The 27,976-nt window shown below is 30.8% G+C and overlaps 1 protein-coding gene across 1 annotated transcript in view; it reads left to right on the forward strand.

The window, feature by feature from the left end:
- The window catches only part of LOC129228520 (AP-5 complex subunit beta-1-like), a 59,008-nt gene extending 32,279 nt beyond the window's left edge, over window positions 1-26,729 (forward strand). Inside the window, exons 13-26 of the mRNA XM_054863200.1 lie at window positions 3,157-3,310; window positions 5,285-5,371; window positions 7,914-8,055; window positions 8,988-9,123; window positions 9,213-9,319; window positions 11,714-11,783; window positions 13,584-13,653; window positions 15,240-15,307; window positions 16,453-16,526; window positions 17,320-17,404; window positions 18,594-18,638; window positions 18,845-18,905; window positions 20,468-20,647; window positions 25,193-26,729. Of these exons, the coding sequence (XP_054719175.1) occupies window positions 3,157-3,310; window positions 5,285-5,371; window positions 7,914-8,055; window positions 8,988-9,123; window positions 9,213-9,319; window positions 11,714-11,783; window positions 13,584-13,653; window positions 15,240-15,307; window positions 16,453-16,526; window positions 17,320-17,404; window positions 18,594-18,638; window positions 18,845-18,905; window positions 20,468-20,647; window positions 25,193-25,478 (1,565 nt within the window). The 3' untranslated portion in view covers window positions 25,479-26,729. The remainder of the gene's footprint in view (window positions 1-3,156; window positions 3,311-5,284; window positions 5,372-7,913; window positions 8,056-8,987; window positions 9,124-9,212; window positions 9,320-11,713; window positions 11,784-13,583; window positions 13,654-15,239; window positions 15,308-16,452; window positions 16,527-17,319; window positions 17,405-18,593; window positions 18,639-18,844; window positions 18,906-20,467; window positions 20,648-25,192) is intronic.
- Window positions 26,730-27,976: the final 1,247 nt, after the last annotated feature.

The following is a 27,976-nucleotide window of genomic DNA, read 5'->3' on the forward strand; positions in this document are numbered from 1 at the left end:
TATGGTAATAAGGATGAAAAGTGCTTTAAAATCTAACACTGCCTAACTTTTGTTTAAAAACTGTATTATTTATGTATAAATGTCATAGTAAAGCCCAAACTTTAATTCTTTTTTTGGTTGGAATACGAGGAATTCTTTATGCAAATACAGTTTATCAACTTAATACTTGTAAATAATTCTGCAATGTGTTTTTCTAGTTACTGTTGAAAAAAAATTGGTCAAAACACTGATTATACTTTCAATTAAAATTCTGCCTGATAGTGGCTACAATAAATTTAGAAGGGAAAAATTCTTTTGAAATTGAGAATAGATTTTCGCAGCTTTTCACATTCAGAATACGTTTAACTTAATCTCCAACAGATTTTTTTTTCTGTATCCCTAATTTGGCCATGGTCACTGTGAAGTATCAGAAAAACAATAGGTGAAGAATATGTGATTTGGACCAGGGTATTCTGGTAAAAAAAGGGGTAACTATTGCAGAAGAAGGTATTTGCCTTGGAAAAACTGGTAAGGAATGTAGCTGGCTCAAATACTGTGAAGAGCTGAAAATTTTAGAAATTTTTGGATTGCTATAATGAATTCTATAGCGTTTAGTGATCTTTACAAGTATTTGAAAATACTTCAACGACATAGGGCTTCAGTTGGGAGCATAGGCGGATTTAGGACTAAGTTTCTAGGGGGGCATTTTTTTTTTTTTTTTTTTTTTTTGAGCAATATTGGCTGGTTTTGTGTCTCTCTTGTAGTCCAGACAACTTTTCTGTTGAGGCGATTTGGCGAAAAAGGCCATCCCCCCCCGCACACTCCATGTTGTTGTTTCTCCTGAAATACATAAGGACCTGCTTTACTTATTTTGTGTCATTTTATTAATATGTTGCCTGCTGTCCTTCTTAAATTGAACCCAAGAGGAGTAATAATGGTGTCCCTTTAAGTAGGATGTAGAAAATCTTGAATTTTAGGGGGTACGGGGGGTTTTCCCCCAGAGGAATTTTTGTAAAATAGATATAAAATTCTGCATTTTGAAGTCTTATAAGGGGTAGTTGGAACTACAAAAAGCTCGAGTTGATAGATTAATGACAGCAGCCCTCAAAAAGAAAAAGCGAGGGAGGAGAGAAGATTGTGCATTGTTGTTTGCTTATATCAGCTGTCGGTTCAATTCCATAAGCTTTTGATCATGCCTCCAACCCACCCACAAATACAAAAATGCCTATATTAAATACAAAATTGATCAATAGTAAAAATGCTTTAAACAAAATGGGGTAAAATAATTAACAAGAGAGTAACATGCTGCCCATTAGGACAATTCATAATTTATAGAATTGATTTGAAAAAAAAAAATGAAGCACACTTTGATTAGGAATTTCAAAGACTCATCTAATTCTTTTCAAGGACTCAAGAACAATTAAAATTATTTAAGGCACTTCATTTGCCCTTTCCAGTTCCTGAAAATTAGTATTAGAATGTACTGTCTTACAGTATTGTTCTAACTTTCTAAGAAACAACTATTTTAAGTTTAAAAGAAAAAACACCCTATAGCTTTGTCATTACAACTTTTTTTTTTCAATTACGAGTAGTGCAGAAAACAAAAAAAGAATAGAGGTGGAGTTTTTTTAAGTACAGCATTCAGACTTAAATAAACAGCAAGATATGAAACCTGTGAGTCAAAAAATTTATCCCAAGTAATACATTGCTGAAACATGAGAACCATGATTTTTACATTTTTGATACAGGATGGGGCAATTAGCTGAATTTGAAGTACTTCTTTTTTTTTTAAGGAAGAAGTCATGAAATTTTCGGGAATTGGGGGCCTGTAACAAAGCAAGTGCCTTAAGCTATAGCTTGTTTAGTTTATAGGTAAATCCGTTTTTTTTAAACCTTTGCTTTTGTTTCTAATGTGTTGAAATAATCGTTAATTAATTTAAGTATTGCAAGCTTTGCAGCGGAATACATAGCTCATTGTTTTCACTTATATATTTGCCCTAATGGTTTTTAGTTCAAAGAAGCCTGTTTCAACACATTTTCAGCAACCCAGTGACAGCTTTACTACTTGTAGTACAGAGTATGGTGTCTCCCCCCCCCCCCCATTAGAAAAGGACAGTTGCTATTCTCTTCATTTTCACTCCTGAACTATTCAAAAAAGAAAAAAAAACATGACTGTTTTCTTTTAAGATTTTGGAAGGTGTGTTGTTATTATATATAAAGTCCTCCTAAGACTAAGGGGGGCATTGCCCCTCTTCGCCCTCCTCCCCTCCATGATTGGGTCCATTTTAAAGGTTCACTCTAACAGGGGGATTGTTACATCCCGGGTTCGTTACTGCAGGGTTTGACTGTATAAAGAGAAAATAAAAGCGTATCCAAGCAGGGGTGAATTATCATAATGTGGAACATCTCAAATTGGTGCAAAAAAAAAATTCCCATTCTAAAATGATTGTTGCCACTTTTCATCCTTATACTTCAACTTTACATATTAATGAAACTTTTCATGTTAGTTAAGTTTTCTTTTGTTTCACAGATAATTTTCTGTTTTAATGACTCAATTTAATTATTTAGCAGATTTTTTTTTCCATTTTAATGTAACTTTTAGTCTTGTTTTGTTTCAAAATTAATCATTAAATTTTAGTCAAATTGCTTTTGGCAACTTATACAAGAAGATAGCCCTTTGTTTGACAACGCCTCTGTAATACTAAATGTCTATTGCTTTCTCTTTTTTTACATAGAGCAAAAATGAACTCAAGAATGTTCCTTTAAAACTGGCATCTGTCGAGGATAATAGAAATTAATAGCAAAAAATTTAGAAATTAACCAATTAACAATTTAATTTGAATTGTTTGGATCCGCCGACATATCAAAATCCATTTTTTTGATGGCTACTGGGTTTAACTTATTATTACCATATAGAGGAAGTTCACTTTTTGTGGCCATTGCAATAGGCATTCAGTATTAAGGGTGCATTGGTTTTGATCAGAGTGGTTTAAAATTTTGGAAATGTGCCAAGTGTTTCACATTATGATAAATACCCCTCCAAACAATATATTCATTTGAGAACTATAGATCTTCTTAGGTATAAAAATTAGTTCCTCTTTACAGTATTTTATATGTGTAAAAAATAAAAAATTGCCTAAAAAAAAGGCTTTCAAAATTGTGTTGCTTCTTCTCCAGGTGCAGCAACTGATTTTTTGATTGAGTCAGCAAGTGGTCTTAAGAAATGTGCCTTATTACTTGGAGGAACGAAAGCTGCTGCCTCATTTTTCCGAACATTATACACATACTTTGTGCATCATAAGACTCCTTGTATGAATGACTTTTTATACAAGTAAGCTCTATTTAAATTTTTATGTGTTGAGATGAAAAATGCTAGTGGCATAGCTATCAACTTTTTCAATTCATCCGGAAGGCTCCCAAATTCTGGTGCTTTCTACCAAACTCCATAATATAGTATCTTATGAATTTTTATCAAATTAATGAAAGATCTCATAACAGGGATTTTTCAGTAATTAAAATTTCAGAAAAAAACTCATTGGTAAAGCAATTGTAATCCAGCAGTGATAGTGGACTCATGTGAAACTTTCTGATGACAGGGAAATTTTCTGAAACTAGATCCCGTGCCTCCCTACTTTGGGAAAACTCTTCAAAAATCCCCTAATTTTACCGATTCTCTAAGTACCGATTAAACATTTTCTGCCAATAAAAGTAATATATGGAAGAGTAAAAAATTTGAGCAAAGTAACAGAAATGCTTATAATCAGTAAAATTTGAATTTTTTGAAGCTAAAAGTGAACTATTCATTCCAGGTCAGATAAAAAGCACATAGAATGTTACAAACTGATTTTGCATTTTTCAAAGTCAAGTTCAAATAATGCAAAAAAGTATTTTAATAATTTTCAGTGGAATTAAGAAAATATTTTCATGAGTTGAAATACACCGCCAGCTCAGTCATTCCAGCCGAGGACTGCAGTTTCATGCTTATTAGCACTCATCAGCCCGGCATAGGAAGTGACTGAGCTGGATGTGGAATTTTAGCCCTGGCCGTTGAGTGGTAACTTAATGAAAATGTTCATGGGTTGTTTGAAATGTCTTGCTCTTTTTAATTAAGTTTTCTGCAAGAAATATTGTATTTACGTAAAAGAACTGAAAAAACAGGTACCGTATATACTCGCGTATAAGTCGAGAAATTTTGTCCAAAAAATGAGATCAAAGGAAGGGGAGTCGACTTATACGCGGGTCAAATTTTCCGAAAAATTTTTTCCGATCAGCGAGAGCTGGGAAGCTACGAGAAATGCCGATGTACGGTTACAGGTAGTTGCTGATAAGTTGATCGTGTGAAAAAGCAAACTTATTCAAAAATAATAACTAAAAAAACCTAAATAATACACATAAATAAAGATAAATTTATTCCTCTTTACTAAGGATCAAATCAGGAATTAACAAATATCGTGAAACGTATGAAAATATTTATCGTCAACTGTCACGTCATTCAAATAATTAACTGCTATACTTTTTGTTTTAAGAGTGGCAACATACTTGCTTAATCATATCTTTTCAAAGCACGTGCGCGGCCCACGGCACGTGCGCACTTCTGCCTCTTGTTTTCTTAGTGCCGACTAGTGCCGACAGCGATTCAAACTCTGATATCATTGAGGATTCCGCAGCCGCCGATGTATACGATGATACGGTGATGACGGAAGCGGACTTTAATGCACTTTTTTTTGCGTCCGACTCGGAATCCGAGTTTGAAGGCTTTTAGAAATGTTTTCCTATTTAATTCCTATTTTATTTGTAAATAAATGTGTTCATTATTTTGAAATTTCTTTGAAAATAATTCGCGATGTTTTTGGAAAGTATGGGTGTCGACTTATACGCGGGTTTTAGATTTTTTCTGGATTTTTTCTCTGAAAGAGAGGGGGTCGACTTATACGCGAGATCGACCTATACGCGAGTATATACGGTAAGCCTTTTTTCAAATTAGTAAACCTGTTTTTGCAAGATCAAATGCAACCTTTGCTTTGGATACTTTCTAGTTTTGGATTGAGGTAGCTCAGCTCCTGCACTTTTCTTAATTGACTTTTTTTTTTCCTTTTCTCCATATTGGATGAAATTTCATCCTAGTAGGAATAGTAAATTCTGTAGAATATTGTGCTCCTGTAATTTTTTCCCCTTTTTTTTTAGAAAGTCTGCTGTGATGTTCGAATTGTGTGTACATATTTTTCATGAAAAAAATTTCGGTTTCTTTTTTCTGAAATAGAAAAAGTAAGAAATTATCATTCGTAATTTTAAATTTTATTTTCAGATTATTCATAAGTATCATGAAAACATCGCCTCATTTGTCGCCATATGCATTGAGTTTCTTGAATTGTGCAAAAAGAGATTCAGATAGGTGAGATCAAGTTTTTAAAATACTTTCAGTGAAATTTTTTATGACTGCAAAAAACAATGTTATTGTAAAAAAAAAATTGTGATGTACCACTTCTTGTTATCCTTCCCTCCCTCTTGTCACAAACTCACCAATGTCATGATCCATAATGACATAGGTATTTAATTATAAGATCTATGATCAATTTTTAACAAAACTGCATGAAAAGTTTTTAAAAAATATTAAAACTTAATTTTTTAAAAATCAAAAACCGAAAAGTGCCGGAAATTTTATTTCACAAAAGTCTTCGTACACTTTATAAAATGTCCATATATTATTGAATAATCTAACTTTTGATTAAGTTATTAATTAGTACAATATCATACAGTATTCATAACACCTTTTAAACGTCTGGGAATGGATTTCATTCTTTTTCTTTCTTTTTTTAGTGTAATTTCTGAGTAAGTATTCTACCACACTTCGAGTCTTACTGTTTCTAGATCTATTTTCGTTTTAAAGCTCTATTTTCGTAATCTAGCCTCCAGATATCTCTAAATACGTTACATTAAGTTAAAATCTGAAGATTGAGGTGGTATTTTCTAAATTTTAGGACAATTTTCGAGGCACTAGACGCAAGCGTTGAAAACCGTGTGCTTCTTATCATTATCTTAATAAAAAACAAAGTTGTTTCCAATAACCAAATTTTTGGCTAAGAGTTCAAAATTGGTTTTTAAAATATTTAAAGGAACAGCATGATTCATTATTTCATCAAAGAATTACAAACTACCAAGTCCTGATGCTGATATGCACCTTCACACTAAAACACCTCCACCGTCCTGATTAACTGATCCAACTAAGTTCCTAATTTTTTTTTCTACTTACAGTTACAACAATTGAACCAAAAATGTTGAATTAATTTTTATCTGTAAGTAAGACGTGATTCCAAAACTTTTTAGCTTATTTAACATTGATTTTGCGACAAAAAGCGTAAGCTTTCTGTTTTTTTCACGACCAAGAAAATTTCTGCGGGAAGAGGTCCCATTTAATCCAGCTAATCAAAGAACTTGGCGAACAATTTTAGGTGAAAATTAAATGTAAAATGTTTCATTTAACTCTGCAGAAACTTTTACAGACTCAAATGTGTATTTTTCATATTTTTTTTAATTTTAAATCTACGATCACGTTTTGTCAACTTTGCCGATTAACCCTTTCTTACCTTGTTTTCGGTCCGATTCCTTTCTTTAAAGCATTTTATCTAGCACTTTACTGTACAAACAAATAAATTAACTAATTTAGAGACATTTCTAACCAATTTACCACTACTGTGGGAAAAAAATTCAAATTTTGAATGGTGTTTGCGGTTTTTTACGAATACAGGCCATTTTACAGTAATAAGCACAATATTAAGGAATAAATAAACAAAAAATTAAAGCCAAATGACTTATAAGGGTCAACACAATGCAAAAATATTAATAAAACGGCCCATGATAATTTTAATCATGAATTTATTCGAAAATATTTGAGTGTACGATGACTTTTGTGGCGTGTTATTTCTCTGTCTCTTCGTTTTCTGATCCATTTCAAAAAGAAGATCCGTCAATATTTTGAAAAAAACCAATGGGTTGTATTTAGAATGACATAGGAATGATGTGAAAAAATATTGGACTTTATATTCGAATTCAGTTTTGAGTTATTTATGTTTTACTAAAAAATTTCAAAGTGTACAAACACTTTTGGGAGCCACTGTAGGTATAAAAACTGACCATTCCACAGTTTAACTATTTTGAATTTCTCCTCTAGAAAGACTATATGTTTAACAAGAAAAAAAGGACAATTGAGAGGATTTCTCCAAAAGGGTACTCCTCAGGACTTCTCTTCATGCTTCTAAAATGAAAGGCGATATCCCAGTAATTTCATTGCTCACTTTTAATTTGTCTTATCTATTCAATAGAATTCAACCCCAATTAAATTCACTGCGGAATAATATGATTTCGAGTATTGTTCTTACAGCACCAGCAGCACTTCAGTTGACTTAAATCCTTGCATCCCCATGACCTTGTATAATTTCCTTTTCCAATTTAAGTGATTACAATATACAATGAAAATTTCTTATGCCATCACCGGTATCAAACATACAACAATATTATACGTAGTGCAACACTACATACGTGAAGACTGTATTGTTCAGCAGGAATCATATGTTGTCTCTTTGGATCAGGAAATGAGGTAAATCAATTTTTCAAATCTCATAAAAACGAAACAAAAAATGTTGCATACTATTATTTTTCAAACTAAAAAGTACCTTTATAACATTTATTTAAGGTAGATAGTTTTTTTTAAAGCCAAACTAAGTCGGGACAGGCTTCTAGTTTTCATCTAAAATAACTCAAAAAGCTACCTGAGCAGAAATTTTGTCAAAATTGTCCTCCTGTGTTATTCAATTTTCCACACCTTTGACTTTCACTATATCCTTGTCTTAAGTAGTATTTATTTCTTTGCAATTAACATTGTCTATCCGATGTCTAAGAATTATACTTCTATTACAAACTTTTTTTTTTAATTTTAGCAATTTTACCAGAAATGTACTTAGCCATCTAGTTGAACATGTTCTGAGCATTTCAATGAAACAGTTCACAGAAAAATTGGAATATTACTTAGAAATTTTAGAAAGTGCTTCTCAGGAGAGCGGATCTGTTTGTAAACCACGTGTGAGTATCTTTTACAGGGGGTTTGTTCAAGGGTGTGTCCAGAGAAAGTTATTTACTTAAAAAAATATATGATTACAAATACAGACCAATTTATTAAGGTGATAACTTTGATTACCATTTAGATATCTCTTCCACCCTTTTTCACCAGTAGATTCAAACCTTTGTCAGGCATCCAGCGATCAAAGCATTCAGCCAATGATAAAGCTTCATGGACTGTTTGTGTTTCTAGCAGAGGTTCAAGTCGACAGGTGAATAAGACTTAGCCACAGTGTGGTTTGGCAGTCCCTGACATTAATGGATGAAATTACTCACTATGAATTATGATTTGCTTAAACTGAGTATTTTTATTGTGTCATTTTATTTCATTCAATTTCATATTGTGCTACTATTTTCACAAAATTTAAATTATATATTATGAGTTATATTTTTGTCCTTCTTTTTGACTGATTCAATGAAATGAAATTGCTTTAGAAATCAGCAATTTGATAGATGAAAATTGAAAGATAAATTCGTACAAAAAAAAAAAAAAATAAATAAATAAATAAAAAAATAAATCATGGAAAGGCTGATCTGAGCAGACTCCTGCTTTATGTATCAATTGTTTACAAAAAGCATCAAAGCTATTTTGATTTGTGATTGTTACTTTTGTAGCTGTAAAGATATTTTTAAAATATAGTATGAAGATTAGTTATGTCTTTTTTTATGTCTTTCAAACTTTAAATGTTTAGCCATTGTTTGTAATAAAGGTAAAACTCAAAGTAAAAGTCTCCAGTAGGAGACTCTCCGGAGAGTCAAAGTAAGTCTCTAGTAAAACTCAATGTTTCTTTTAGTGGGAGAAGAAGTTATAAATTATTATTTTTTTTTTTTTACATTTCTTGTCTTCTTTATTCATTAATCTATTTTTGTTTCTTTTTTTTTTTTTCTCATTTTAGTCCGTGTTAAAGCTTCTTCAAAAGGTACTCAATGATTCTAACTTGTGCAAAAATAATCCCTGGTGTTTAGGAAATAATATATTGTCAGTTTGCAGGTCATTTCTGGAGAATTATGATGTTCAGGCTTTTTATTATGGTATTTATTTCATTATTATGATATAGCTCATTCTTAGTTATTTTTAATTATTAGAATTGACCTTTAAAATTTTCTGTTTCATCTTTCAGATTTAGCAGAAGTGCTCTGTCTTGTTACCAAGACTTTTGATGATGTTGATGTGAAAGACAGAGCTAAAATTTATTACAGTATGATTACTGCTCTGTCAAAAACAAAAGTTAGTTATAGTTTTCATTATCTGTATGGATTTTTTTCATAAATGCTTGTTGTCAGTGTACAAAACATCTAGTCATCTGTTCTGTTGAGCAGAAAAAAAAAAAAAAACCCTGAACTTATTCAGTTTGTTTTTTAAAAATAACTTACTGAGCATTAAAACAAATGTTGTTATTTTTGCTGCTTTTTGTGCGTTAAAAGTGGTGAACAAAACTAAATTTCTCGCCGTTTGAATTATCAAGTAATTTCTTTAGCTGTGAACTTGTCATAATACTATGTAGTTCAATCTAAACAAGATATGCAAATTAATTCGAAAAAGTATAAAAAAGTAAACAGAAAATGCATGTGGGGGGAAAAAAAATTCTACATTGTCAATCAGATTTGGCCATTTGCGACTACAGTTTTAATCCAGACAAAAGTTTCATATAATAGTTCTTTTTCATTTTTAAAAAGCCTTTCCATTTTTTTTTAATTGTAAAGAATGTACCTTAGTTTTATTTCTAGACTAGTTTTCTTCCTGTCCAGTTTAGCTCCCCCCCCCCTCACCCCCCCCCCCCCAGTTGTGTAGGCTTTATTGTGCTATTTTTAATAACATTCCAATCTTTTCATACATTTTTATACAATTTGTTATGTATATCTCAGTTAAATATCACAATTCAAGTTTTGTCTGGAAGTGGTACCTTTCTGTATAAATGGTTCATTTTAAATATGTTCTTGAAATTTATATCTTTTATTTGTAAATAGCAATCAACAATTCACTTGCATTTTGTGTAAAAGCATTTTATTTTAGAATTTTACTTTTGATTTTTTTGTATTATTACTCCATCGTTAGACAAAATCACTTTTATGTAAAAGTTTAAAATTGATATTGTTCTGCTCACATAAACTTCAATACTTTTTCCTTCAGATTTATTTTATGTACAATAAATGTCAAAACGTTTTTAAATTAGGAAATTTTACTGCAAACAAATTAATAAATCAATAAAAATAAGAATAAAATACTAATCATTCAAGGGGGATTTTAATGAATGAAAGTTATTCTTTAAAAAGGAAGAAGTTGTTAACACGAAAATGAGTAAGCCTGGTTTTTGTGTAAATTACAAAGCACTGAATGATGCCTCTGAATACTACTTTGCTTAACCTTTAAGAACATGGTACGCCACTCAGCGAGAAAGCTGCAGTGAATTTCACAACAGTCATTTGACCAACACCTGGCAACTATTTACCCTTTTCCCAAGGTCCGTTCATGACGTAATTGTGTTTAAAGTCAAAAGTTGCCTTTTTCTCTTGTTCTTTTTGATTATTTTTTATAGAAACCACACGTGAATGTTCCAATTTTGTATGCAAAAAACAAATAAAAATAACAAAATACAATTGTGAGAGCTGCAATAATTGTTCAACAAATGCCAATAAGTTGTTTCAATGGCTAATATTTCATTTATATTTATACTTTTTCTTTTTTTTTTAACTTCATGTTCGTGAAATTCACAAATTAAACGTTATCATCATTTTTTTACTACATTGTGATCATATTCACTTTAACTATGTTTGTCTATTCATTCAATTAGATCTTTTCTATAACATTACTATGCATTGTATTAAGTAGGAAAATGTTTAAAAATTGATTGTTAAGCTTTAAAACATGCTGGGGTACAGAGTACACCACCTGTGTTCTTATGTTACTTCAAACCGTCTGCGTTCTTGAAGGTTAATACATTCACCACTCACATTCAGCTTTAAAAAAAAGGGTGAGGGGGGGGCAATTTATTTTAATTTTTATTATTTTTATTTTTAATATTGACATTATGACAAAGGTAGGTCTTTCCAGAACTAGGGATGACCAGTATCAAAATGTTGCCACTTGCAATTGTTTATAGTGCATCAACATTTATGCTTACAATCTATATAGGTGTGTACAGTGCAACCTTGTTTATCCGGACCAACAATGACCAAAGGCAGGCTGTAAAGTTCAAAAGTTCGGATAATCCAGGTAGTATGGAAAAAAAGGAAAGCAGATGTTTAAATAGGCAGACTTATTGTTCATAGTGGGGAAAAAAAACATATTTCGTGAGATTCACACAGAATTGTTTACTAGATATTAAAGAGTATAAAAAAATTTTACATCATTAGTTAACAAAGAATTAGTTCATTTTTTTCTGTTTCAAACATGTGTAGCATTTGAACTAATCATAGTCACGCAAACGATTCATCAACAATAGACTTTTTTCAAAAAGCAAATGTTTAGTGTACTTATAGTTATGTTTTTAGTATCATAATTTAAAATTACATATGCAAACACAAATTTTAAATAAGGCTAAAGATTTGATCTGGATTATTCAGAGATCTGGATAAACGAGGTTTTATGAACTTACAGTAAATATTTAAATTTTACTTGCAGATTCAATCTATTTTTAAATTGCAAACAAATGAAAATGATTCCAAAAACCCTCTGACATCATTTGTACCAGGTAAGAAAATACATTTATTCTTAAAACTTTTTTATACTTTTGTTTCTGAATATTTGAAGCATTTAATTATTATGTAAAACAATGCTTAATCTTTGTATTTATTAAATTTATCATTTACGATAAAATGCTAATTCCTATAAATTTAATTGCCTTGTTATGGATGTCTTTTTTAAAGGTTTGTAACTGTTTCTTTCAAAGTGTATTTTTGACTTATTAAAAGTTATTTATCAATTTTAGTGTTGATGACTTGGTATTGATTTTGATAATCTGTATTACCATGAAAACATGTTTTCTATTATATAATCATTACTCAAAACTGTACTCTTACTCAACCATTCATCCCTAAATTCAGTTAAAATCATAGTTAATTAAAATGCTCCATTATTTTGCTTTCAGTGATGAGTTTAAATATTCGTATCTTAGTTAAAGAGTTCAGTCTCTTTATAATTTCTCTGAGTGTGGTTATATAAAATACATATTTATTCATTACTATACTAGAATCAGCAACATTGATTAAAACTATGGTTGCTTGGGGGGGGGGGGGGACAACTTCCAAGGTCTCCATTTGCTGACCCCATGCTTACATCAATAAGAAACCTTTTATAATGTGTTTAAGCTGCTTTAGGTAAGATTTAAAAACAACAACCTAATAAAATCAAAGAAAAATTTGAAAGTTTTAACATATACTGTCAGCTCCACTTAATCGAATGTCGTCGGTTCCAAGAAATTTTATTCGATTAAGCGGGGTATTTGGTTAAGCGGGGAATTTTCCTTTACCTTTCTAAATTGACAGCATTTGTATTAAAACGTATTAATAATGAATTAACAGCTATGTAAAGGAAATAATTAAAGTTATATTGGCAAAAGGTTTTTGAAGTAAGTTAAAAACCAAAATATTAAACAATTAGTATGAAAGATTACAAGTACATATGAAAATTATAAAAAGTAACTCACAACTTGAGTTATGAAATCTGTTTTCGTACCTTTTTTCAGTTCATTCTTTTTTGAAAAAGTCAATAATAGTGAATTGCTTGCTCTAGGTCTTTTGGGAATACTTTTCTAACTCCCTTTTCCCCCTCTTACTTTACCGTGTTTTTCATTTAATATTTATCAATTTATTATCATTTAAATTGCATACATATTTCTTTGTGTTATTTAATTTAATTATTGAATGCTTTTTTTTTGTAATGGCAAAGACAAAAGAAATTTGGTAGAACATAGGAAATGTTTTGATAAAATATGAATGTTATTTTTCTTGCCGGTTGTGGGAGAAAAATATTTACATTATGTATTTATGTCAGTAATTGTTTGTACTTAATTTGTTCAAAATTTTAGTTCTAATGCTTAGTTCTAAGCTCCATTTTTGAGACATTGTCAATTTGAAAAATAGCAGAACTTACTTTGCAGACACTAACTCTAACAGTAAGTTTGTTCATGAGACTTTTATACTCTATAATTTCAGTTTGTTAAATAACTAGCTGTAAAGTCTAATTTTGTACAGTGATTCATCAAAATTTTTTGTGGATTTAATGACTTTTGCCAGAATTCCAACAATATGTGTAAGAATAAAAATAATTTTTTTTTTCTGGACATTAGCTCAAAATATATTTAACCTTATGTTCACTCTTTTTCAATGTGTAGTGTATATATTTATAATATTATTAAATTTTATTTTGAAATGTCTTTAAAAAATTCAGTGATTTATTTTATTTTTCTCTTAAATTAGCAATGTAATTGTGCTTATTTCTAAGTATTTTGAAGAAGACAGTTATGTAATATTCATTAATCTGTTTCATTTAGGTGGAAATTCTAATTTACAATTTGCGTCTCTAGTTCAGGATTTACCAGAACCTGTATTTCTACTTGCCAGGTACTTGCTTGTTATACATGCTAAATATAGTATTCAGACCTGCAGGGCCGGATCTGTAAATTTTTGGACCCCCTGCAAAAAATCATCAGGGCCCCTAAGCGACCACTGGATTGCACCCCCCCCCCTTTTAAATAACTATTTTTTTGAATGAGTGATTGTTGTTTGTTTTGAACTGCTCCGATATTTCTACCTTAATTATGAGTTCATTTGGTTAAATGTTTTTATTTATTAATTATTATTATTATTTTAAAGTTTTGAGCAGTTGTAGGGGCAGTTGTTAATTCTTATTTTTATAATAATGTTGAAAGATTTTTATCATAGTGTACATAGATCTGGGCTTGCATTAACTGCCTTTGGAGGTGTTGCCAAACAGAATTTTCCTTGCACAATGTATTTGAAGGAACTACTGAATTAAAACAACAAAATATATGACTACTCTAATTAAATAGTTATCCGCTACCATGTAACCCTGGTTAGGAAACATTTCACTTTTGGAGGAAACCTCTACAATTCATCTTTTTGTGCACTTATACCTATTATGAAGAAAATGAATATCTATTATGAAGAAAAGATTCCCTACCTTAAAAGCTTGAATAACATAAACGTTCATGCTTTTAATACACAAATAAGCGTAATACATATTTTTTTAGTGTTTGTTTTATGTATTTATTAGTGGCACTTGCACAGCTTTGCCTGTAGTAGAAAACTAAAAGGTCATTTAGTGCGCCTGTATATTTACAAATACTGAATGATGAATTTCTCGCCAATTTGCTATGTTCATTTGCTTGCCCCTGTTAAAGTTCCATGTTATGATAACTTGGTAATTTACTTGCCCACATTACGATAATTTGCTCGGGAAAATGTTCTTAAAATTGGAGTAGAAAAAGAACAAAATCGAATTTTCAAAAAATTGCTTCAAGGTGCTCACCCTCATGCTACAAACTAATTTTGTACCAAATTTCATGAAAATCGGTTGAACAGTCTAGGCGCTATGCATGTCACAGAGATCCAAACATCCAGACAGACATTCAGCTTTATTATTAGTAAAGATATTGAAACTAGTCAGATTACCTTTTTACTCTTTTGTACATTTTATTACTTTTAAAATTCTAATATTTTGTTATGCACTAGGTAAAAATAAATAGAAAGCTCTGTTTTTTTCTACATCTTCTATTTAGACTAGATAAATAGAAAACTAAAAAATAGAAAAATTAATTAGTGGAACTAGATTTTATTATGTTAATTGTTCTTCAAATTTCTTTTGCTAATATTTTTCTAATAAATATTGTTCTTTCTTATGTATGACACATTTGGCAACTTTATGTTATGCTTTTATGTAATCAGTTTTAGTACAGTAGACGTGCTAGTGCTCTCTGAGCCACCCCCACCCCCCCCCCCAAAAAAAACAAGTCACATAAAAAGTTCATTCTTTTTTCCACTTATTCCAACTAGTAGAGTCTTTGTTGTGTTCACATTCTTCTTGGCTATTATTATGATTATTATTGTTATTATTATTACTATTATTATTTGCAATTTTTTCTCTTGAAAATAAATCAGTGATGTGTATTTTTGTTTCATGTATCTAGGATTGAAAGATTATTTGAAAATACTTCCATTGACATCAATGATTCATCAGCTATCTCAACAAATCAGGGTAATGTTATATTTAGCAATACAGTCGAATCCCGACTTATGCAAGGGGTGCGTTTCAAGACCCCTAGCTTAAGTTGAATTTTTGCGTTGTGGAGAAGAGTATGCATATGAATTTTTTATTAACATGCCCAATTATTTTAGACTTTTTAAACACCCCTCAAACTGTTGTAGACCATTTCTACATTACCTTTTCTTACATAAAAACCGGAATTTTTACTACATTAAAAATAAAATCTGCATTATTCGATATAAAATACTGTTACAATGCACAAAATTAATGACCAATGGTAGCTTTGCACTATAATAGCACTGTGCAGCAGCTATAATAGTTATATTTATAACTAAAAAATTGAAGATGATGATTTAAGGTGCACAATTAGATCGTTATTCTAATATATTTTTAATTCAGTTGCTTCTCATTTACTTTTATTACGTTTCCATCTATGGTAACACCCCTCTGTCAAAGTCTCTATAATCCGCACTACAGGAGTAGCTTCCAATTCCTTAGTGTTTGCATTTTGCTTAGACGCTACTCTGCAAGCTTTATATTAAAATTATAAAAGTTCTGAATTTTTACGTAATGCCTTTTCGTGACTTTCAACTGTACGTATGAAAGATTCACTCATACCAAATTGTTGTCCTTCCTTCGATCCAATTTTTTCAAGCGTATCAAGGATCTTTACCTTTTCTAAAATTGCCTCAAACTTTCACTTTTTCTTTTCATCTTATCAAACTTTAGATGAAACAATGTGCCTAGGGGCCACAGTATTTCATCACCTTTCATATTCAGAATTAGAAAAAATGAATAAAAAATGTTGCGTGGTTATTTTTATGCGAAATAACAATGCAATGTTTAGACTAGTGTGGTATGGGAACTTGCAGAGTCACTGATGCTAAAAGGATGAAAGTTCATTCACGAAACCAATATTTAGTAGTCGATACTTAGGACCACGATTCCTTTCCAAATATTTTCGTGTTGCGATCGAGGAATTTGCATTAGCTCTAAAATTCATTACCAGTGAAAAACTCGCGTTATAGCCATTTTGCGTAAGTTGAATCGCGCTGTAGCGGGAGTCGACTGTACATAAATATTTTGGTTTGTTATAGTGTTTAATGTTTTGTTACTAATTTTTTTTCTCTTTTCAGACATTCTAAAAATGTATCAGACTCATATACAAGCAAATGAATCGGTTGTCAAACTTCCATTTAGTCTAAAACTAGTAAGTTACTTTATATAGCCGTAAACATCAGTGATTAAGAATAATTGCTTACAGTAAACGCTTATTGCGTAACAGCTTTGGGAAAAAAATAATCACCCCAAAAAACACTTATTGGTATTTTGCATTTTTTTTTTTTTTTTTTTTTTTTTTTTTTTTGAGCAAAAGGATGGTCATTTACTCCTTAATTTATGTTTGATGTATTTCATAAATAATCAGAAAATAAAAGTTATTTTTTGTTTCTCTACTATGCTTGCTCCTTGAAAGTTATCATCGCTGAAAACACAACCATCCAAACTACTCAACTTATTCTTTAGTCCTTAATGTTAAAAGGAAATTAATGCATTGGTAAATTTGGGGGAAATCATGTCACTGTTGAAATGAATGGATTATACTGTATTTATATTTTGTATATGTATATATTAAGAAGTGTAGTATAAATTAATGAGTTTAAAAATGAATGTAAATTTCTAGTTTTTATTAAAGAGTTGTTAGCAAAGGTTTACTTCGAAAAGACCATTTTATTTGCTCATACTTGAAAGAAAATGTTAACACCTGCTGTCATAACAATCAAATCTCAAAATTTTAACTATGAGGTTTATAATTTTTGCTAAAACATGCACCTTAAAAAAAAAATGTTTTCTTTAGTGTATTGATAAATAGTTTTCAAATTCTAATAATACATTTTTCCACATTTAATGTTTCAAGTTTCACAAGAACTAGTTTCAAGCTAGAAAGTCTATGAACTTAACGTTTCTTACACTAAAGTCTATGTCATATGAATATTTTTTTTTAGGTTGAAGATGCAGATAAAAAATTTTTCGGTTTATTTGGCATCATAATCTCTACAGAGTCATCACCTTCTTGTAAAGAAATATCAGGTTTAGTTATTATTTTTAATTAATATCACGGCAAGTGAATTATTTTTCAAAAATGCTTTGATTCCAATATTTTATTCCTCAATTTTATTCATAAGATAACTATATAAATTAATTTCATCTGAACATCTCTACTGTTTTTATTTTACTTGATTTTTAAAAGAAATCTTTGACAATGGAAAATGGTCTTACTAATTTGTTAGTAAAGGAAGATCCTGTCATAGAAGTGGTGGGAGTGATTATGGTTGCGTTAATGCCCTTCTAAAAACTATAGAGAAAAATAATTAATGACTGCCAAAATACTATTATAACCAGCTCTTTTTTATAATACTGACGCATGTTTTCTTTATGCATGTTGTGCATATATATATCAAAATAAGTACATATTAAACTTGTTATATATTTTAAAAACAAAGCTTTTTTTAACCCCTATTTTAACACTACTATTAGGTTTTCATTTACGTGGCATTTTCTTTTAACGTAACCCCCGCATATAATGAGGGTCTACTGTATATTGATTGGAAACATTGCATTGGTATTATCATGCTTCACTTTTATTCATGATTACGTTTTAATTGAAGTTTATTTGTAAGCAATGTCATTAATTATGACAATCAATTATGCAAATATTTTTGAGTTTATTGATAAATTAATCAAATTAAAAATGTTGTTTTACATCTGTAAAGGGCCGTATACTAAAGTCACATGTTCCATCAATTTACATAAAATTTTTTGTACTAATTTTCACAAAACTTGATGTACATGTCATTATTATCTCTATTTAACAGTTTTATGATAAAAAAAAAAAATTTTGCTTGCTCTACCATAGGAGGGAGTGAGAAGCTAAGGAATGTAAGTGGCAAAATTAAAAATCTGAAGATAGCCAGTACAAATAGTAGGGGAACCTCTCCCCTTTCTTGGGGCAAGAGATTGTACTAGTAGCTCTTTTAGGTGCTGCTATGCAGCATGAAAAGCGTTTTATTCAAAACTTGAAAATGTCCACTTACATCCCTTTGTTTATCACTGCCTCATATGGTCTTTAAATGGTTGACAGTTAGTCTTCTGAAAATGATGTTTAAAATAATAAAGTAAGATACAAATGGTAGAAAATTAATGTGACTGAGCAACATTTGGCACTTTTCTAGCATGATATTAAAATTGCTTGCTAATTATGTTTTTTTCTACTACGTAGTGATTGAAGTTCCTGTTTTTAAAGCATTGCCAGTAGAATCAAATGGTTTGTATTATTTTCTTCTAATAGGAGTATTTTGTCGAAATTCATTCATAAAAAATTAAAGACAGTTCAGTTACTTTGAAATGCTCATAAGTATTTTTAAAAACTTCAAAATGTTATAAATATAGTCTGATTTTATTAACAGAAAACCTGTTTTAACCATAAACTAATGTAATTTGCAATTTATCTTTTTCCTTCTTTTCTTTTAGTTCTAACAGTTGATCTAGATCTTATTCCAGTTCAGCCTTCTCCTTTGACCTTGAATTTTAAGTAAGAAAGTTATATTATAATATCTTCTCTTATAATTCAAAACCTGGGTGCAAAAAAAGGAGCGCTTCACTTTTTAAGAATTTTCAGGAGTCGCAAAAGACCATTTTAAGAATTCATTTTTAAAACTTTTGTCTTTATATTTCATATTATATTTGAATTTGTGCCTGGCCTCTACGTAACCTAATCTACATAACCCTACGTAATGTCAATGATATTTCAATAAAAAATTGAGTTGGAATTATCCTGTTCTTGCTCTAAATATGTATAATAACCCTCTAAAGAACTGGACTTATGATAATACAGTGAAGCACCGTTTATATGTTTTTGAAGGGACTGTATGAAAAAAGCATACAAACGAAAAAACGTATAATTGGTATAGGTTAATGTGTATTAGACTTTGCAGGGACCAATCATAAAAACGTATAATTTATAAAAACGTATAAAAGAGAAACATATAAACAGTGCTTCACTGTAATCTAAATTATATTCTGTTTTGTTGTTACATATGGTCAACCAGAAATCAATCCATGAAGATTTGGCAGCTCGGTAAACAAAGAAATAAGACAACATAATACATAAATGAACAAATCAGAAAGGAAAAATGAATTGCGTTCAATAAATGTTCATTAGAATTCTGGCAGTCCAATATAATTTAGGTATTTCACAAAGTCTCTGTACCTCTGGATGTAAGCCTTGGCACTTAAAAAGGTGTCCTGAATTAATGCAGATTTGACAAATATTTGATGGTAGCGTACCTGTTTTATTAAGATATTCTGCCAAGCAGCTGTGGCCAGTCTTTAGCCTGAATTTCGCCATGGATTCCTTACTAGGTCCACGGCAGCTTGTTTTCCCACTGTTTTGGATATTGGCCCGCAACTTACCTATTGGCTCTACAGCTTGATCTTATTTGTGAGTATCTATAATTTTTTGCTAGTGGCCTGTGCTTCAGTAGTGGCCACTTCAAGTTTACTTTTGAAACTTTGAAGAAAGAAATGAACAATAATAATGTGATTTTTTGTTGGTACTTAATGTAACTATCATATTGAATCAATTTTATTCATCAGTTATTTGAATTAGTAGTAAATAATGTAAATACTTCGGAAGGGAAAAGTCAGATGGCCACTACTGAAATTTTCAGATTTTGGAGTAGCCACTGCTGGATCAAATTTGAGGTGCGAGAAAAAATTGAACAAATTGAAATTCTGGTATTTTTAGCGATTGGGAAGATTTAGAAAACGTTGGACTATGAAATGCTCATTGGCTTTCAAGAGGGACAATCAAAATTGTAGACCTACAGTTTCAAAATATACTTCACTGTCGCCACTACTAATGCATTTTAAACCTTGAAGTGGCCACTACTGGTGTTTTACCTTAGTTGGAGATATATCATTCTTGTACTGAATGAAAGATAATAGTTTACTTCATATAGATTTCTTCTGCGTGAAACAGAAAACCCCCAAAAGTGAAGCTGTCCCCTTTTTGTGCTGAGGCCTTCAATTTCAAATCCATATCTATAAACATGAATGTCTACTAGTTTGTTTTATATCATATATTTTTATTAGAGCAGAATTCACTTGTGAAAATGGACAAAGCTATTCCTGCCAACTTCCATCGATTGCCTTAAATTTTGAAGATCTTATCCTCCCTTTGCCAGTACCTGAATCTTTTCAAAATATTTCTTGTTGGAAACAGAATTTGTTTGATGCTTTGTGGAAGGATTTTGACAAAGAAATTTTGGAAAAGTAAGCAATTTTATTGTCTTCTTAAACTTTGCCAGAACTTTTAAAATCCATCTAAGGCAGTTATCTATATTCCTTAAATCCACAAACCCTGAATCTGCACACATGTAAATTGACCACAGTATTTCAAGCATTTGTGGGATGAAACTAAAGAGTGAAATGAGAAAGAAAAAAAAAGAGTGAATGAGTGAAAAGTTAACATGGCAATAATTTTATTTTCCTTTGAAATCTAAAAGTAAGGGATAAATTTTCAATTTTTCAGTTATTTTAAGGTTTTTCATTGTGTTAAGGTTTTTGATGAGAAACCATGGGTATGTTCGCAAAGAATAACTGGTTGACTGTGGTTAACCAGTGACTAACCAGGCACATTACAATAGTATAATAACCTTACTGGTTAATGAAAATCTCCTATGGACACTCACCGCAACATCATCTAACGAAATATTGATGTCATCAAATCAATTAACCGGTGCAACCAGTTGCTCAATGTATTGCATGTTTCTATAGCTGCATGGCTGATTGTGCTCCAGGTTTTATGTGATTCACCTTCTGTAAGTTTCAGGACATCCAGACTCATTGTTTACACTTTTTAGTTTATCTCTCTGCTCAAAAGTATTGAGGTATATGAAGCAAATTTACTTTCTAAGCGAAATGTGCAAAAGTTAGTGAGGTACAACGGCGAATACAAAAGGAAAGGTCATGACCCCCCCCCCCCCCCCAAAAAAAAAAAAAAATAGAAAAGGCGGTAAAATTTTTGAATGTTTGCTTGAAAAAATATTTAAAAATGTCGCAGTCATGAGAAAAAGTAAATGTCTTTTTGAATTCAATTTTTTTTGGGCATTACATGAAGTGGTGGATACAAAGAAGGGGGGGGGGGTCATGGGAGTCGTGACCCCCGCCCCATCTGTGACATTACTTTTTAATCTGTTATGAGGTTCATTGCATTTGATTAGTGAAAATGACAGCTTGAAAAAGAAAGAAAAGAACTTGACCGAAACCACAAGAGAGTAAATAATTTCTGAATTCCCTTTTTTGGGGTATTACATGTCACTTTTCTATTTATATGTAGGCCGTAAATTAGCTCTGCTTGAGACAGTATATTCTTTGCAGCAGCTGTTTTCAGGTGCCAGTATTATGAAAAGAACAGGGTTCGTACGGGTCATGGAAATCCTGGAAAGTCATGGAAAAAAAATAACAGAATTTCAGACCTGGAAAAGTCATGGAAAATTGAAGTTTTCATTGAAAGTCATGGAAATTTATTTCAAGTCATGGAAAAATTTCCTGGACAAAGAGAAAAGAACAGCAACTAAAGGAGCATTAGAAATCTTGAATTAACAGTATAGCACATAAAAGCTATTAAAAGTCGAAAATTGAACGATCCAAAAATCAAATCTGAATTTAGAAATCTCATTGCATCCACTCCTGTCGCAGCTGCTTGCCATTTTTTGCGATGTGATTTTACTGCCTGGACATCACTTATTTTGAATTTACTGTTATTTTTAACACTTCTTATGTTTCATATTCTGTAGTAGCAAAATTTCACGTTCTTAGTTTTGCCACGCCCACTCAAAAAAAAAAGCAATTCAATTGCATGCGAGTTCGATTCCATCACTCGTAAGGACTTTATTATTAAATTTATCAGAGTTTATCTTAATTTGTTGAATGTTTTAGAAAATAAAGATCTTAAATCAGGCGATAGAATACAGAAAAAAAGGAATTCTAATGCTCTAAAAGAGTAGTGCCCAACATACGACACACAAAACTAATCCATACGACCCACTGCTACGTTCAATGTCTGGAATTAAACGTGTTCTGGAACTTCTGAACCTATTAATTTATATACATTTGGAAATATGCAAATTTGTAATTAAAACAAATATACTTTTGAATCAGAAGATTGATTCATTAATGAATGGTTTTTTCAAAAAAGTTCTAGTTTAGAAACATAAAGGACCAAACTATGTGGCTTTATTCAAAGAACCAAAATACTGTCAAGTTACGTGGATGATTAAAGGCACTGTTGACACTAAAAGGTAACTTTTGAAGCAAATTTATTGAAACTTAGTGATGACTCATTCAACCTTTGTCCCATTCAATATCATTCTGCCTGTTTTTTAAAAAAAATATCAGACATTTAAGCATCGTCATATTCGCCTCGCTGCATTTTTACTTTACTTAAATTTATATGATGAAGACAAATAAGAATAGTTTAGTTTTTTAAGTGTGCACTTATATTTTTTCCATTACGAGTAAGTGCTTCAATGAGGCTGTGGCATTTATATAGACGTTTTGTAATGCTCATTTCAAAATATTACGAAGTTTGAGATTAAATAGTGCTATTCTCTTCGTATAACGATGTCATGAAAATTTTCATTGAAGTCATGAAAAAGTCTTGGAAAAGTCATGGAATTTTTTCATCCAAATAGAGTATGAACCCTGAAAGAAATCTGCCGCCTGACAGATCAGAAAAACATATCTGCCGCCTGATTGCTTTTTATTGGACAAATTTAATCGTTGATAGTTATTGTAATGTGTCAATATTTTTTATGTTAAGTCTAAGATTATTCTTATCTGTAGTGTTTTTTAAATAGTTTTGTTTTTGTTGATGCTGTGTTTATTTTTAAATGAGCTGTAAATAGTTAGTTTAAATCAGTGTTTTGGACTTCGTGTCGGGCAGGAAATGTAAAATTTTAGTATCCTGTTTGCCCAAAACCTCATTACACGAGGTTTTCGGTCATTAGCCCATCATATTAGAAGGAAACTGTGCCAAAAAAAGTAGCGTTTGTTATAAAAAGGATTATTCTAAATTCTTCGCGAGTGACCAAAATAATGAAGCGTTTGGTTGACAAAACATTGTTATCTTTTTTGAAAAGTTAAAAAAACTGATGAACCCCAAAACCGATGGAAACATATCCGCTTTTGATTTTTCTACAGTTGAAAAGAATCAGTGAATATTCATGAATTATATTCATAAAATATTTAATTTTAAAGAAAATTTTCGGCGCATTTTTTATTATTATTTAGTGAAGTTTATTGTATTTTTCTGCATACAAGATGAATGTGTGTCCTGTATCGAGTATTATGCTACTGTTTAATCAATATCTAAATGTATCATCATGTTCATAAAACATATAATTTTTCTTAGATTTTCGTAGCATTTATTTATTGTATTGTTTTTGCTGGTGTGAATACTGATCTAAACATTCTATAATACAACTTAACTAGGTCATTTTAATGTATTGAATTATTTTAATTAAGTTTAATTAATAATAATTTAAGGTATATTTAATTTATAATAGTTAAAATTAATTAGGTTTTCAACCAACTAATGGCCGTTTTTGTGCTTTTATTGACACCTAAAGAAAACCTAAGTTCAAGAAAATTGCCGTATGTAAGACAAAGGTGCCCCCCTAACAGCTAGGATGCACCCTTCCTAAATATCGCAAAGACCCCCCCCCCAAAAAAAAGTAAGAGCTCCCCCAAAAGAAAAAATACCCCTCAAAACAACCCCTTAAAAATTTCAATGGTGCAGTCTGCGCCATGACCTCCCCCCTCTGGTGGGCACCTCTGCATAAGACTACAATCTTGAGCATGACCCCCCCCCCCCCCCCGCCTAAAATGAAATCCTGTATCCACCACTGGTGAGGTACCAGTTAAGATCTAGCAAGGGAAAAACATTACGTGGAGTGCATACCAATAGATACTTGAGAAATCTGAAACTTTACTCTCTTGAGGGTATTGGAAGGTCCCAACAATCAGTACAATAAAACCTGTAAAGTTGACCACCCTTGTAAGTTGATCACCTGTCTATCTTGACCACCAATATGCACCAAATTGGGCTGAGATCCTTATAACAAACCCTTTGTAAGTCGACCACCTGTCTAAGTTGACCATTAAAGTACTACACTGCGAGTGATCAACTTACACTGGTTTGACTGTATATGATAAAGCAACCAGTCTGTGATCATAACTCAGAAGCCCATTAACTGAAATGTAACTAACGTAAGTCATTGCAAACTTTTTTAGCAGCTGTGAAGAGATCTTGTTTCAGCTGCCAGTGAACCTTGAATTTATGCTGAAATTAAATGTTTTTCTCTTTGTAATTAACTTAGAAGCTTTAGGCAAATTTTATCATTCTTGAAAAATGTAGGCTTTTGAACTGCATATAGTTGTAAAACAAACTGGAATTTTTAACCCTAAATGCTGGTGAATTTCTATGAAAAGTTTACTAAAAAGTAGAATAAAAAGGAACTAAACCGAATTTTAGAAGAAAAAAAGTATGGTTGCACAGCACACCGTAACGATCTAAACTAATTTTGTGTCATTGAAAAAGAAAAAATGGAACAATTGTGATCCTTATGCAAAATACATACAAAAAGCCCTTTATACTTTACAATTAGTAAAGACTTCATGTAATTCCATTTTGGACTTAAAGGTATAAAATACTGCATAAATATCCAGCAGACTTTTTAAAAATATATTTATTTAGTTTGATTATAATTCTCTTTTATTTGGCTGCCACTCATTATTTTATTCGTTTTTATACAGAGGAGCAGAAGCTAAATGTTGTAAATCAGCGTTCTGTTTGCCAATGGAAAAAACAGATTTGCAGCATTTTGTTGAAGAAAAGTGGGCACCGTTTATAATGGCAAAGTTCCCTAACTGCTCATACAATGTGGCCATGCATTTTTCTCCAAATTTTCACTTACTAATGAAAATAAGTACTATAAATGAAAAACCATTTATAAATATTATTGTTGATGATACTTCTATGCTTCCATGGACGAGCTTATTTTTGCAGGAAGTCAGAAAAAACGTGACTTTTACTCAATGATTTCTTACTACAGTATTTACTGACAACAAAGATCAAGATTAATAATCGCTACTCGCCTTGTGGCCACTCAATAAAGAAAAGTGACAACTAAAAATTTAAGCATAATTTGTCACCCAATAGCCTTTTCCCCCAACCCCACGTGTGTTATTAATCAAAATTTATCATCATTAACTAGCTACATTTTCCTTTACTTAACTGATAATTTCTTTTCAGTTTTAGTAGCAATTTAAAAGCTTATTTTGTTGTTGGATTCCCCCCCCCCTTTGTTTTTTGGTTTACAAAAATAGTGACTACTAGAAAAAATGTGTGATGACTACAAACTAATAAATTTGTTTCTACTTGCCACTAGAGATCAGAAAAGTTTACCTATCTTAATCTTTAATTGTCAGCAATAAAATGTAAGTGAGCATGATCCCTTGGCTTTCAGGTGATACATTTACTCCCTTTCCATTAAATGTTTCAACAGATTATTTTCTGTCTTTCATTTCATGAATTAAGCAATTATTTTATTTCATTAAAGTTGTGCAGAAAATGCTGTAAAAGTTAGCATAATTTCTTAAAACTGAAAAGAATTTTTGTTTTAAGTTTGTGGATCGAGGCAAGCAAAGAACATTTTTATTTTAAATGTATTTTCTCAACCAATATGTCTGTATGTTCTATCACCTAGTCAATGTAAAAAGTTGATGAAAATCCATTTTAATTTATTTTTACTTATTTATTTATTTTCCTTTTTAATGTGCAACATTTGGAAGAAGCTCCAAATCAGTTTGTCTGATATTTTTAAGTATTGAAATATTTTCAAAACTTATATTTTAAGGTCAGCAATAGAGCTACATCAATTCTGAACATATACTTTAACTTTTTTGGAAAAATACTGTAACTTTTTTGCATACACCTTTTTATGAGTTATTGTACTGACAATGAAAAACAAAAACAGTTTCTTTTTCTGTTTTCCATGGTGAAAATAAGATCGCTTATAAAATGATGCTGTCTAAAAATTCTTTATTAGTTTTCATTCTGATTAATGCTGCCTGAATTGTATAACTTCCGCTTTTTCACTTAACTAAACTAGCGTTGTATACTGTAAAATCTTATGCATAAAATATTAAAGTTAGACCCCTGCCTGTGCTGGTAGATTTGTTTCATAATATATTAAAATTGTTAAATAAATTTAATTTCTATCTGAATTTGAACTTAACCTAATTTTATGTCATATTGTATCTATTTGAAATCTTAGCAATGTGAGTGATGTTTAGCCTTTCGATCACATAGACTGGATGCCTAAAGTGCCATCTGCTGTGCTGTGAAAATAATAACACATACAGTGGGTTCCAAAAGTGTTCGTACACCTACGACTTTCAATGAAATAGTACTCAATCCATTGGTTAGAACTAATATTTCGGAATAGGTATTTAATTATAAGATCTATGACCAATTTTCAACAAAACTACATGAAATTTTTAAAAAATATATTAGAACTTAATTTTTAAAAAATCAAAAACCAAAAAGTGCCGGAAATTTTATCTCACAAAAGTCATTGTACACTTTAAAAAATGTCTATATATTATTGAATAATCTAACTTTTTATTAAGTAATTATTTAGTAGAATATCATGCAGTATCAACAATACCTTTTAAACGTCTGGGAATAGATTTCATTCTTAGTTCTTTCTTTTTTTTGCATAATTTCTGAGTAAGTGTTCAACCACACTTCGAGTCTTAAAGTTTCCAGCTCTATTTTCGTTTCAAAGCCATAATTTCGTAATTTAGGGTCCAGATATCTCTAAATATGTTACAGTTAGTTCAAATCTGGAGATTGAAGTGGTATTTTCTAAACTTTAAGACAATTTTTGAGGCACCAGACGTAAACGTTGAAAACCGTGTTCTTATTTTATCTTGATAAAAAACAAAGTTGTTTCCGATAACCAAATTTTTGGCTAAGAGTTTAAAATTGGGTTTTAAAATATTTAAATGAACAGCATGGTTCATTATTTCATCAAAAAATTCCAAACTACTAAGTCCTGCTGCTGATATGCACCCTCACACAACAACACCTTCACTGTCATGATTAACTGATCCAACTAAGTTCTTAAGATCAAGTTCTTTATTTTTCTTCTTTTTACAACTATACAACAATTTAATCAAAAGTGTTAAATTCATTTTTATCTGTAAGTAAGACATAATTCCAAAACGTTTTGAGTTTATTTATCATTGATTTTGCGACGAAAAGCGTAAGCTTTCTTTTTTCGCACGGCCAAAAAAATTTCTGTGGGAAGAAGTCCCATTTAATTAAACTAATCAGAGAACTTGGCGAACAGTTTTATGTGAAAATTAAATGCAAAAATTTTCATTTAACTCTGCAGAAACTTTTACAACACTCAAATGTGTATTTTTCATAAATTTTTTAACTGTAAATCTCTGATCACGCTTTTTCAACTTTGCCGGTTGACCTTTTTTTTTACCTTGTTTTTGGTCCGATTTTTTTCTTTAAAGCATTTT

This window comes from Uloborus diversus, chromosome 8 (genome assembly GCF_026930045.1).
Source record: "Uloborus diversus isolate 005 chromosome 8, Udiv.v.3.1, whole genome shotgun sequence".
Classification (NCBI taxonomy): Eukaryota; Metazoa; Arthropoda; class Arachnida; order Araneae; family Uloboridae; genus Uloborus; species Uloborus diversus.